The sequence below is a fragment of the Cnephaeus nilssonii genome (genome assembly GCF_951640355.1).
Source record: "Cnephaeus nilssonii genome assembly, chromosome: 15".
In the NCBI taxonomy this organism is placed as follows: domain Eukaryota; kingdom Metazoa; phylum Chordata; class Mammalia; order Chiroptera; family Vespertilionidae; genus Cnephaeus; species Cnephaeus nilssonii.
In genome coordinates this window covers 22,652,698-22,665,040 of record NC_137086.1, presented here as the reverse complement: position 1 = coordinate 22,665,040, position 12,343 = coordinate 22,652,698, and the positions used below count along the sequence as shown (strand labels likewise).

At 38.4% G+C, this 12,343-nt stretch overlaps 2 protein-coding genes across 5 annotated transcripts in view; both read right to left on the bottom strand.

The window, feature by feature from the left end:
* The window catches only part of DYNC2LI1 (dynein cytoplasmic 2 light intermediate chain 1), a 29,406-nt gene extending 25,723 nt beyond the window's left edge, over window positions 1-3,683 (bottom strand). The window contains exons 1-2 of the mRNA XM_079791542.1: window positions 3,549-3,683; window positions 1,315-1,432 (exon numbers count right to left, since the gene is read on the bottom strand). Coding sequence (XP_079647668.1) covers window positions 1,315-1,432; window positions 3,549-3,556 — 126 coding nt within the window. The 5' untranslated portion in view covers window positions 3,557-3,683. The remainder of the gene's footprint in view (window positions 1-1,314; window positions 1,433-3,548) is intronic.
* Window positions 3,684-5,785: 2,102 nt separating this feature from the next.
* Window positions 5,786-12,343, bottom strand: part of PLEKHH2 (pleckstrin homology, MyTH4 and FERM domain containing H2) — a 71,324-nt gene continuing 64,766 nt past the window's right edge. For all 4 annotated transcript variants that reach the window (XM_079791537.1, XM_079791538.1, XM_079791539.1 and 1 more), the window contains 3 exons: window positions 11,519-11,605; window positions 8,573-8,710; window positions 5,786-7,920 (listed from right to left, as the gene is read on the bottom strand). In XM_079791537.1, the coding sequence (XP_079647663.1) occupies window positions 7,735-7,920; window positions 8,573-8,710; window positions 11,519-11,605 (411 nt within the window). In that variant the 3' untranslated portion in view covers window positions 5,786-7,734. The remainder of the gene's footprint in view (window positions 7,921-8,572; window positions 8,711-11,518; window positions 11,606-12,343) is intronic.

The window sequence follows — 12,343 nt, the reverse complement described above, 5'->3', positions numbered from 1 at the left end:
CTAAGTATTTTTTAGGACCACATATATAAATTATTTTAATATAATTAAAAATACAAAATACTGTAAAAAAGGGCCCAATCTAATAAAATTAAGGACAAAACCAATAGCATAAATCAAAGACTCTCAGATCTCAAGCTCAACCTTAGTGAATAGGGTTATGTGATGACTAAGTTTTTCTCTCTTTTCTTTTTTTCCCCCCATCACCATTTAAATTTTCCTATACAATAAAACCAAAGCTCAGCATCTGGAAAAAGAGAAGCTGGCAGACCTGCTCTAGTCTATTGTAATGAAACAAAACCTCAAAATTTCTGTTGCATCCTGAGAATTACACATTAGAATAATTCTAGTTAAGAGTTACTGAGATCATGACAGAGAATCCATGACTGACATAGAGTCCATGACACAGAAGACACGCCTGAATGAAATGAAGATAAAACTGAAACAGATACTTGGGGAGACATGTGGGTTGCCATTAACTATTTGATGAGCCATTTTATAACATTTGAAAATTTAGCAAATAGAAGAGGAATTCGATTTAGTCCCATAGTTTTATGGGTCAGAATCAGGACCAAGGGGTGGACGTTACAAACTGAAGTTTTCTAATAACTAGGAGTTAACAAAAATCAAAACAGGCTACAGTTGTGGAAGAGAACTCCCCCACTGCTGGAGATGTTCAAATTCTAAAACCACTGTTTGCAATAGCTCAATAACCTTTTCGGGAGGTGCTAGAATGCTGGGATATTCTAATTTCCCAGAAAAATGCACTGATGCACAATCACACAATTTTGCATACATTTCTAGGGAGTTCACTGACCCCAAGAAGTACCTCTATGGTCCCCAGGGTTAAGAATCCCTATTGTCGAAAACTGGAATATCTCCAAGTTTCCTTCAACTTCTGTGACCCCAGTTAAGTGAAGGTTAACTATACCATACCTATATGGTTCATGTTTGTATTATCTATATGCTTATTTCCGTTGTACAAGTGGTCATCAGGTTAGCATTTCTGGTGCCTTTGTGCAAATTGGGAAGAGATGGCTCATCTGGGCAGTCTAATTAGAAACAAGTGCCCCTTCCTCCAAGCTGCTGTGGCCCACGTCATGGCACACCAATGACAAGTGTTCAGGCCAGATGTGAGTACCCATAAGCAGGACACCCTCATATGGGGCATAACCAGCTCCAATGTAGTCAGCAGGCCAGAGACTCATTAGATGGCTCAAGGGTTGAAGTGTCCACATTTTAATCAAAGTATTAATATAAATTTTACCACTGATTGTTAAATCATCATAATACTTGGAAAAAATTGGGAAAAGTTACCCCATTTTTACTGCCAATGAAGAAAACAGATTTTTCTCCAATTTCAACTCCATCACCTTCACTTCCGTTACTTTCCCGTTTTTCCACTTCAGCTTTTGCAATTTCCCAGAGTGTTTCACTAAATGAGAGGCAGAAAAACAAAATTCAGAGAAACAAGAAGACTCCTTTCCAATATTTATTTCAAGCTCAGAGAACTTTTATTTCCGTCAGATTTATAGAACGAACCAACATTATTTTCTGGAGGACAATAAACTGGTAAAACTGCTGAGGATTATTTTCTTTGTACTGGTTCATCAAAGAAAGCTGAACATGATATGCAGAGCCTTTCGCACCAGACTTGGAGGGTTTCTTATTCTGGGGCTTCCAGGCAAGGCTGAAAGCTGTAGGTGTTACCTTCTCAGACACATATGAATATCCAACTTTGGGAAATATACAACTTGAAAAACAGCATCTAGAAAAATGGGGGAAGGTGTAAAACCAGTATTCCAAATAATCTCTGCTCCCTCAACTATTCCTTTTTTTTTTTTTTTTAATATATATTTTATTGATTTTTTACAGAGAGGAAGAAAGAGGGATAGAGAGTTAGAAACATCGATGAGAGAGAAACATCGATCAGCTGCCTCCTGCACACCCACTACTGGGGATGTGCCTGCAACCAAGGTACATGCCCTTGACCAGAATCGAACCTGGGACCCTTCAGTCCGCAGGCCGACGCTCTATCCACTGGGCCAAACCGGTCAGGGCAACTATTCCTATTTTTAAAATTATATTTTTAGCTCAGGATTCCCTTATTTTTAATACAGAAAATATAAAGAAAAAAAATCACCCCAAATCACATTTTGAAAATCATTCTTTCATTCATATCTCTACACACATACATAATTTTACATAAATACGATCACAACATTTTTTAAATTAAAGCTTAACATGGAAAATGGAGTATTGAACTAAAAAGAATGAGCAAGATCTGATGTGTTGTAAGCCTGAATCTGCTATTGTTCTACGTATGCCAACTTAGGCAAATTAGCCAGCTTCTCTGGATCCTTCATTCCTTTATTAATTCAACAAATATTTATCGGGCACCTAATATTTGCAGCTGTCTGTGCTGGTCCCCAGGGTCACCTGTTTCTTCATCTCTAACATGCTAATAAAAAAGAATACTAACCTTATAAGATTGTCATGATCGATTATTAAAATGTATCATTTCGTTTAGGGCTTGGCCTATATATAATTACTAGGAGATCATCATAATTGTTATCCAAGAACTCAGGATGAAGAAAGGAGCTAAAACAGGCGTCCCTAAATGTCGGCACTAAAATCCACACGTTTATTTCACAGGTGAGCCCCCTGGAACTCAGTCCAGGCCTGTCTGCTCTTTATTGACACGCCCTTCTCTCAGAGCGTGATTATTTGCTTTCCAACTTCCCAAAGAGGGGAGAGAAGGAGGTGCTGCAACCAGTTTTTTGGTGGAAATTTATAACTGCAGCCAGGACTTTAAAACCGTGACCAAATGATACGTGTACTGGGAAACTGACGGTTTTTCACACAAGATTCACAGCCTCCACAGAGACCACACTGCCAACCCACCAGGCGAGAAAACCCGATTGACGCTGCTCGGTGGCGGACTCCAGGAACCCAGTCTCCTGCACGTCCCTATAAACTGTTCAGAGAAGGTTTAGGGGGGCCTTGAGAACAGGCACTTACAGCTGGCACCACAGAACTGAGGAGCTAAAATGTATTTAACAGGTCGTCCATCTCCCCTCCGCCCCTCTCCCCTCGCTTTTAAACAGGAGCGCACACTTAGGGCTTCCGCAAGTCCCCCCTCGTTGACGGCTGTTGTGAACCCCTGCACCAGGAGGGGGTCCCCAAGGAAGTGGCTTTGTGGTCTAGTTCACCGCCGGAACCCCTGCTCCCAGGGCATTCCCTGGCCGGCAAGAAACTTTTCTGGCTGGAATTGAATGTTTCATAATCTCTTCCTTTCTACCGGGGGAACTTTGGGCAGAATCCACACGCGCAAGCGCAGTTCCTACGGGCCTCTGCCCATCCAGGTACGGGTTGCAACCAGGACAGACCTACAATTCTCTCCCACTATCTGGCCCCGCGTGGGCTCCCCTCCCAAAACATACCCCCAGCGGCCTCTCCCTCCCCACCCCTTCCACGCTAGGGTGGGAAAGAGGGGGGGGGGGGCTGTCGAGGGGAGCGTAAGCCTGGCGCAAGCAGGGATGCGGGGATACCTGGGCATAGTGGCTCTGCAGCCCCAGGGTCCGAGCTCCGCGCAGGGCTCAGTTTAGAAATTAGACCGCAAACTCCAAGGTGGGCCCCGGCGAGCAGGCTCTTCGGTTGCCATGGGAGCGACGTCACAGGCTGGGTTGCGTGCAGAAGAAGGGCTTTATGGGAAATGTAGTTCTCTGTTCTTTTTCAAGTCTCAAGCTCAGCCTCATCTTCCAGAATGTGCAAGGACGAAGTGACACGTGGTAACAAACCCTTTGATCTAAAAGTTCTCGGCTGGAAGTGTTCTTTCATTTTAAAAAAATTCTATTGAGTACCGAATATATGCCAGGATTCTCTATTTTCCTCTCTCTCTCTCTCTCTCTCTCTCTCTCTCTCTCTCTCTCTCGTAGTTTTCTCTTCCCAATGGAGAGTGAAGCAATCTCCGGAGCTATTTTCTAGTGATTTACTAGCTGCAAAGAATATTACTATTTTTATATTTCCCAACTTTCTGCTTATTTAGTTGTTTCCGGTTTTATGCAACAGCACACTATTTGTTAAAAAGTTAAAAACGTCAATGCATCTCCACAATATTTCATTTACCTCCAAGTCAATAATAAATACTGAGTTATTACTATATGCAAAACTGTGTGCTGCACAGAGTAAGAAATGAAGCGATGAGTAAGATAAGATCCCTACCCTTGAGAAAGATATACAATAGTAATTATAATAACCCAAAGGAAGCCAGTGATATAAACCATTGCAGAGGTCCCCAAAATTACATGAGAATAAGTGACTATGCCCAGTGCTGTTGGTGGAACATTCATGGCAGTGGCAGTAGTTGATCTGTCTTGAATGCTGAGTAGACCCAGGCTCTCCAGCTCAAGATGTCCTGGATATTTGAAGGAGATACTCTCCCTGCACCCTTCTGCCACTGGCTCCGTTTCTATGGTGTAATGTTCAGGAACATGGACCTTAAAGCGAGATAGACCTAGATATAAGTCCTGACTCAGCCACACTGTGAACATTTGTGTCTTGTTTTGGAGTGATTTGCTAATAGATATTGCCTCAGTAAGATTTATTGTCTCTTGCCTATTACTGGACCTCAAAATACTTACAGTATACAATGAAGATTTTTGGATTCATGCTGATTATAAATACGCCTTCAGAATCATCGTGATTGTTCAACTTAGGGAGAATTATAATATGAAGCCAGTGTTTATCTCCTCTCCTCACCCCAGCCTCTGCCCAGGCCCATGCAACTCCTCACTGCAGGACTGACCTTCCCACTTTCCCACTTAAATGCCCAAGAAAAGCCCGAGGTTTGGTTCCACTGAAATATGGATGAATCTCACTTTACCCTAAATATCCATGTGTGGACTTTACATTAATTTGGAGCTTAAAATTACTCACGCAGCAGTAAAACCCCTTTCTTCTTTTAGGGAAAAGAGAATAGGGGAGAAACGTGAGAGGAGATGCAATTTCTACATGAGCCACGTGGCAGAGAAACTTCTCTGTTACTCCCGTTCCCCATTCCCCCCATTTCAGGCCCTACAATCCTGAAGCCTTGGCTCCACAGACAGCAGCCCAGAGACTGCACTGAGGGAGTCCAAATTCCCTGGCAGCTCAGGGGCAGGAGAACGGGTGTAATGTGTTCTTGGCATCCCAGGAACACTGACAGCCTTTTTCTGGAGAAATACGGTTATCCATGGTGGTTAGTGCTTCAGGATTATACTTCAGTAAAATTATGGGTTAAATGTGTTGTTCCAGGAACCTGACCACCTTTTTTCTTTTTCTATTAAAAAAACTCCAACCAACCAACCAACCAATATACACAATTTTAGAACAAAGATTCTATAAGTTGTGACTAACTTTTCTTGTAAATGAAGAGTTAAATTCATTTCCAAGCTCTGGTAGTATTTGACTTTAAGGACACACACACATACACAACCCAGAACCCTTAAAAATAAATTTTTAGAAAACAGTCCATTCAACTCATCTATATGCAATAAGCTCCCTTAAGGGGTTAATATGAAATCATGGGAGAAGCCCATGATTTATACATATTGTATATGTGTTAATATGCATACACATGTATTAAAATTATAACTTGCCCAAACAGCTTCCTTTTATATGGATAAAACAAAGCAACACTGAAGATAAAGCATGAATACAAGAGAAAGAGGTAATAACTACCATTTTCATTATGAGTACACCTCAGTTTTGACAATGAAAACATCAGCTACTTCTTTAAGATTATTCAAAATATAATGCTCAAAATGGGTTTTGTAAGTCATTTATTATGATTGAAAGGTAAGAAAATGATAGGAGAACACATATTACAATTAAACGTGGAATATTATTTTCTTGTAGCCAATCATAATAACATAGTTTTAATTTTTAAATGTCTATATAAGTAATTTCCCAGAAAATGAAATTTTCACATCATCAGTTACAGAAAATTGACTTCTTTCCATCAAAATATTTTATCTCTGCTCTATCAAAAATTAATACTGAGTCTAGGGTACTAAGGTTTAAGCTAAGCCTTCACCACTTGTTTAAATTAGAAGATTTAGGGTTGCTTACCAAATGGTGAACTAACTATTGCCTGGGAATAAAGTTCTCACACATATTTAACAGCCCTGCCAAGCCTCTGGCTCACCAACTAATGATTTTTAAATGGTTTTCTGGGAACTTAAAAACTACTGTATCCCAGCCAAAAAGCCTCCTGAGAGTCATCCCAAACTTGTAACCAGTATATTCTCTAAAACTAATTTGCTTACACAATAAGTGGTTGTGGCTCAAAAGTTAGGGGAAATAGTAAATGGAAGTCTCTTTCTATGGTTTGTTGTTGTTGCTGTTCTTGTTTTGTCATTACCAATAAAGCAACATCTTACTTAAGCAGCACATACCTTGGCTCTGTCCTTTCTAGGGATGCTAGTATGGGATGGAACATTGTAAAAGGCTTAGTGTGAGAACAGTATACTACCATAGGGAGAACGCAGCAAAGAAGAAAACATGAAGGCTCTGCCAACAAATTAATTCAAGCAGCTAACATTTTTTTTATTGGTTAATAAAAATACCATACACAAAGTGATAAATATGTCAAAAAATAAATACAAATATTCTACACATAAATAAAATTAAGTATACTGATTACCATCGCAATTAAACATCTTATAATTTTCATGTCTTATCACAGTTTCATATTTATCAAGAATACTAATTACTATGTCCTGACACATACTACAATGTACTGACCATTTATGTAACCTAGTAAAAGAATATATTTCTAGGCTCTTTCAACTGAAATTTCACCTCCTTTGACAGAAATATTACTTTCTCCTTTCTTATAAATATATTTTTGGGAGCTTACTTGCAAACTACAATGAAAAAGGACCATATGAGGCAAAAATTGAAGAACTGTCTTTGTTTTCAAAGATATGATTATTTAGCAAAGCAAGGTCAAGCTGGCCCAGCACCCAATGCAATGAAATGTGGGCAGTAGTCCAGTAGACTCAGGCCCTGTTGACAACCAAGGAATGTGTCAGGAATCACTGTCTCCTTTTAAGTTTTACACTCTAGTGATCTGGAAAGCTGACGGTGTATACTTCCTAACATCACATAGGAAGTTCTGGCTCCCTAACTCCTGTTTTCTCACACAATGAGTCATCGGGCCAGAAGATTTACTGAACTTGCTCTGAAAATTTACACATAAACACCATCCTGCAGCTGTTTCTTACACTGTGCTCACTCCATTTCTTTCCAAACACATTAATTAAAATACATTTAATTACAGTACTGAGTTTTTTGGCAGTATTTCCAAATATTCAACTGGTTTGCCAAAAGAGAGTTTGGAATCTCCCTTTCTAAAGAATATTTTTTAAAAGAAGAAGAAGAAAAAACACCATATTGCATGATGTGTCTGATAGCAAGGGAGAAGGGAGACAGAAAAAAAATTACAAATTCTAACCCATTTAATCCAGGAGAACATCAGTATGTGTGCAAAGTTTGTGTTTTATGTGTTATTAGTATTAATTTGACTATTTATGAATAAAACAAATAACCCCCATTATTTTTAAAATCTGGAATACAAGTATGTGGGTGCCATGTTGCCAGGATTTAAGTAAACTTATTTGGAGCTGATGCAGCCACTGCTTAGAGGACAGAGAGTGAATGTTCAGGCGCCCCCCCCCCACCTTGCCCCCACTTTCAGAGTAAAGTGGGGCCTATGGTTGGTCTGCTGCTTGAGAGAAGGGGCTGGCTTCCCATCGTCCTGGCTTGGGGTCCCTGGTTCCGGGCTGAGAGCAGCGCTGGAGCAGAGAGGTGGTGAAACGCAGCCTTTTGCTGATGGAAGTTGTTTATGTAACTGGCGATCAAAAGAGTGATTTCAAGAATCTAAAACAAGAAAATCAGAGTTGTTATGCCCCTGAGAAGTTCTCATCATTTCTAAAAGAAAGTGTTGATACCTTAATCAATAAAGAAATTTAAAAAAAAAAGAAAAGAAAGTGTTAGCTATGGGTGGTCTCTATTTGCAAGTGCCCAGGCTACCAGCATTCCTGTCTATGCAGATCAAACAATGAGGTATTTACATGTTAGCATGTAAGTTTACTTACTGCATTTAGTTAGAGACATTAGTTTGCTAAAACTAGTAAAGAAGCAAGTGTGTTTTAATTATAAAATCTTAATCTTCCCACTAATGGGTCGGTAAAGTGAATTACGCCAAGTAAATACGATAATACATATAAAGTTCCTCACAACAACTTACACCAAGGCCACTTATTTTGCAACTTCTGGATAGCAAGCACTGGGCTAAATACAATTCCTTCATTTAATTCTTAAACAAACAAAGGTAGCATCATATCATTTAACTTTTAGATGAAGAAAGAAACCAAGGCTTTAAAAAGAGGAGGTAAGCCCGAATTTGGAACTAGGGTGTTTGACTATAAGGGAAGTTTGTTTTCTCATCTGGAACTTAGTCTTTGCACAGCAAAGGTTTTAGGATGAAAGAACACTAGCATAAAGAGTTGGTTCAAAGAATTCTACTCACCTTGGGTTTTGCCATGGCAAAAAGTAATTTCTCTGTTGGTTTGTCCTTGGAATGTGTATTGTTAATGACTATCATAAAGTCATCTTGATATCCTCCAAATGTCATTAGACTCTTGTACACATAGCTGACTATTAACCTCTTCAAAGAGAAGTAAATATGTTAATACACTCGTTATTTTCAAAGAAAGATGAGAAGTGACTAATAGCATATCTCCACTAAATGCTGATATAATACATTTTTCCTAAAGTAAAATTTACTGTGATCCAAAATAGATAGAAGTATACTAATTTTATTTAGGCATCACTTACCTTTATAATTAAAATACATTTTGATTTTGAAATAAATAACTCACTTTAGGAAAATGAGAAAATACAAGAAGAAAATAAAAAGCGTCTATATTCCAGCATCCAATGGAAAGCCACTGTTAATATTTTTGTATATGTCCTTTAATATTTTTGTATATGTCTACATATATATGTATTAGGTTTAACCATATGAAACTGATACTTTTTAAGGTAAAACATGTCAAATATTGGCAAATCCATATGATTTATGCTGATTTGCATACTTTGATTTACACAAACAGAAATAGTATCATGCACACTGCTTCTTTTTTTAATTTAACTACATTTTGTGAAAATCTTTCCATGACAACAAATGTACTTGAATAACATCTTTAAAATTATTTTATAGACCATTTTTTATTTAAATAAACTCCTATTACAGAACATTTAAATCATTTTTATTTGTCACTAACTTAAGCAATACTCCAATGCACATTTTTCAACATATTTTATAATACATATATGTAATTATTACTTTGGCTATAAACCTCAACGGCTGGAATTGCTATCTCAAGAAAATAAGGACAATATTTAGAATATTTCCAGACTCCTCAAAAAGGTTATACCCATTTATGTACCCAGCGCCACAGTCCTGCTAACACTAAATACCACTTTTTGAATCTCTGTCAACCTGACTGGTGAAAAGTAGAATCTCACTGTTTTAAATTGAATTTATTTGATTACTAGTGAGATTAACATTTTAAAATACATGTGCTGAATATCTGTATTTCTTCTGTGAATTGCCTTGGACCATTTGTCTATTGATGTGTTGATCACTTCCTTTTTGTTTTTTAAAATGTGTTTTTATTGACTTCAGAGAGAGTAAGGGAGAGAGAGATAGAAACATCAATGATGAGAGAAAATCACTGATCAGCTGCCTCCTGTATATCCCCTACTGGGGATCAAGCCCACAACCCGGGCATGGGCCCTGACCAGGAATTGAACCAGTGATCTCCTGGTTCATGGGTCGACACTCAACCACTGAGCCACACTTGGCCGGGCCACTTCCTTATTGTTTTATTAAGACACCCATGTTTATAAAGGATACCAACCCTTTATCATATATGCAGCACATATTTTTCCTAATGTGTTGCTTAAACAATTTAAAAAATATTATTCAAAGATGTAAAAGGAAAGGAATCTGCACATCTAATGATTAGTTTGCAAGAATGAGCAGACCATTCCAGCACTAACTGGCTCAAGGCTCAGCCCACACATGTCCACTTCCTGGTCTCTTTACCCACCTCCCAGGATCTAGAGAACTGGTTTTCTTAGCTAAGAAAACTCAATAATGGTGTACAATTTTTTGGTGACTTTAAATCCGATTTTAGAATCTATCTTCAAGTTATCCATGCAAGAACTAAAAGGCATTCAAAAGCATAAACTCCTTCCAAAACATTTTTTAAAGCGATTGTAAGGAGAAACAGTTACTATAACACTTAAAAATAGTTTGGTTTCCAATAAATTCTCAGTGATCACTGACTATCCACAGTTGGAGAGCCCACGATACCTACCAGGTAAAATGTAGCAATTCCTGCCTGCCAGCTTAAAAAAAAACAACACCACAACATTTTTACTATGTAATACGATACATGTGAAGTAAACAAATGACACATAGAAAGCCTATTTGACTTTATAATCACAGAAAAAGGTCTAAGGTACTGGACAGGTACAAGTAAACGGATAAGTGATATGACAGGGAATTACAGAAATCCTTACAGAAGCCTTAGGGAAACTGAACTTAAGTTTCTATTTTAATGTTATCTTTTTCATTTTACACAGGAAGCAATCTTCCTAACATTATAAATGGCCATTTTACAAATGCAACCGTGATTACAATTCAGTCATGGTATCTTTATATTTTTCTCATACACAGTATAGGCATACCTTTGGTTTATTGCGCTTCACAGATTTTTATTCAAATTGAAGGTAAGACCCTCCACCAGCAAAAGATTATTACTCACTAAAGGCTTTCGTGATGGTTAGCATTTTTTAGCAATAAAGTATTTTTTAATTAAGGTATGTACATTGTTTTTTTTTTTTTTTAAAATATATTTTTATTGATTTTTTTACAGAGAGGAAAGGAGAGGAGAGGGATAGAGAGCTAGAAACATCGATCAGCTGCCTTCTGCACACCCCCTACTGGGGATGTGCCCGCAACCAAGGTACATGCCCTTGACCGGAATCGAACCTGGGACCTTTCAGTCTGCAGGCCGACGCTCTGTCCACTGAGCCAAACCGGTTTCGGCTTGTTTTTTTTTTTTTTAGACATAATGCTATTGCACATTTAGCAGACTACAGGATAGTGTAAACGTAAATTTTACATATACTAGGAAACCAAGACATTTGTGTGACTTGCTTTATGGTGATATTTGCTTCATTGTGGTGTTCTGGAACCAAACTGCAATATCTCTGAGCTATGCCCGTATATAACCTGTCTCATCTTGTTTTAAAAGATTAAGCTGTAATCATAGCTGTATATTTATAAAATGACTATTCATTATATAGTATTAGGAAGAAAATCAGACTAAGATATCATTACCTTCTGTTTACAGTACACTGAGCAATAGACTCAATGCAAAACTTCAGGATTTAATCTTACCATGGAGTTGTATTCTAAGATGCTTAAACCATCCTCATGGATAGCCAGCCACAGGAAAGTACTTCCAAGTGATGATGGAGTTATGGGCTATGAAGAAGTGAAAATACACTTTGTAATAAATGCTAAGCAAATTTATAGAAATATTTTTTTCAGCTAAAGGTAATAATGCAACATTTCAAACAACAACTATTAAAAAATCTCTCTTGGGGAGGAGGAGGCAGTGTGGCATAATGGAAAGAGCAGTGAATCTGATATTAGGAAACCCGGGTTTGAGATCCAAAATTTCCATTTATTAATGTGTGCATTGGGACGAGCTGCTTGATCTACCCCTGGCAGGGTCAGTCTCTCCATCCTGTGTTCCGGCAGCACTCTGCGCATGTCACTCTTGGCCAGTAGTTGTTCCCAGTCCCATTGCAACACTGGATTGTGAGTTCCTGGAAGTTTGAGTACAACCCATCTGAAACCATGAGCTTATGTATCCCCTAGAGCTTAGCTCAGTGTCTGACAAACAGAATTCATAAAATACGCAATAAATGAGCAAATGAGGGAGAGAGTAGCTGAGGGAATGGCTGCATGAATGAGGAGAAGAAAGCAAAGTCCAGCTGTTGTCTTCAGTCTAATGAGGAGCCTAGTGAGTGTAAGAAATGACTTAAGGGAGGGCCAAGTGGAGCAGAGGGGGAGAGATAGAGAAGCTGATGGCTTTCCTGCCTTTTACTTATTGTTTAAACTGTTGGAAATTTCTTTATTTTCCATTTAAACGCCGAGCCTATAAACCTGGGATTACGGTTACCACTGTTTTATTTACTGAACTGAATTATCCTCCAT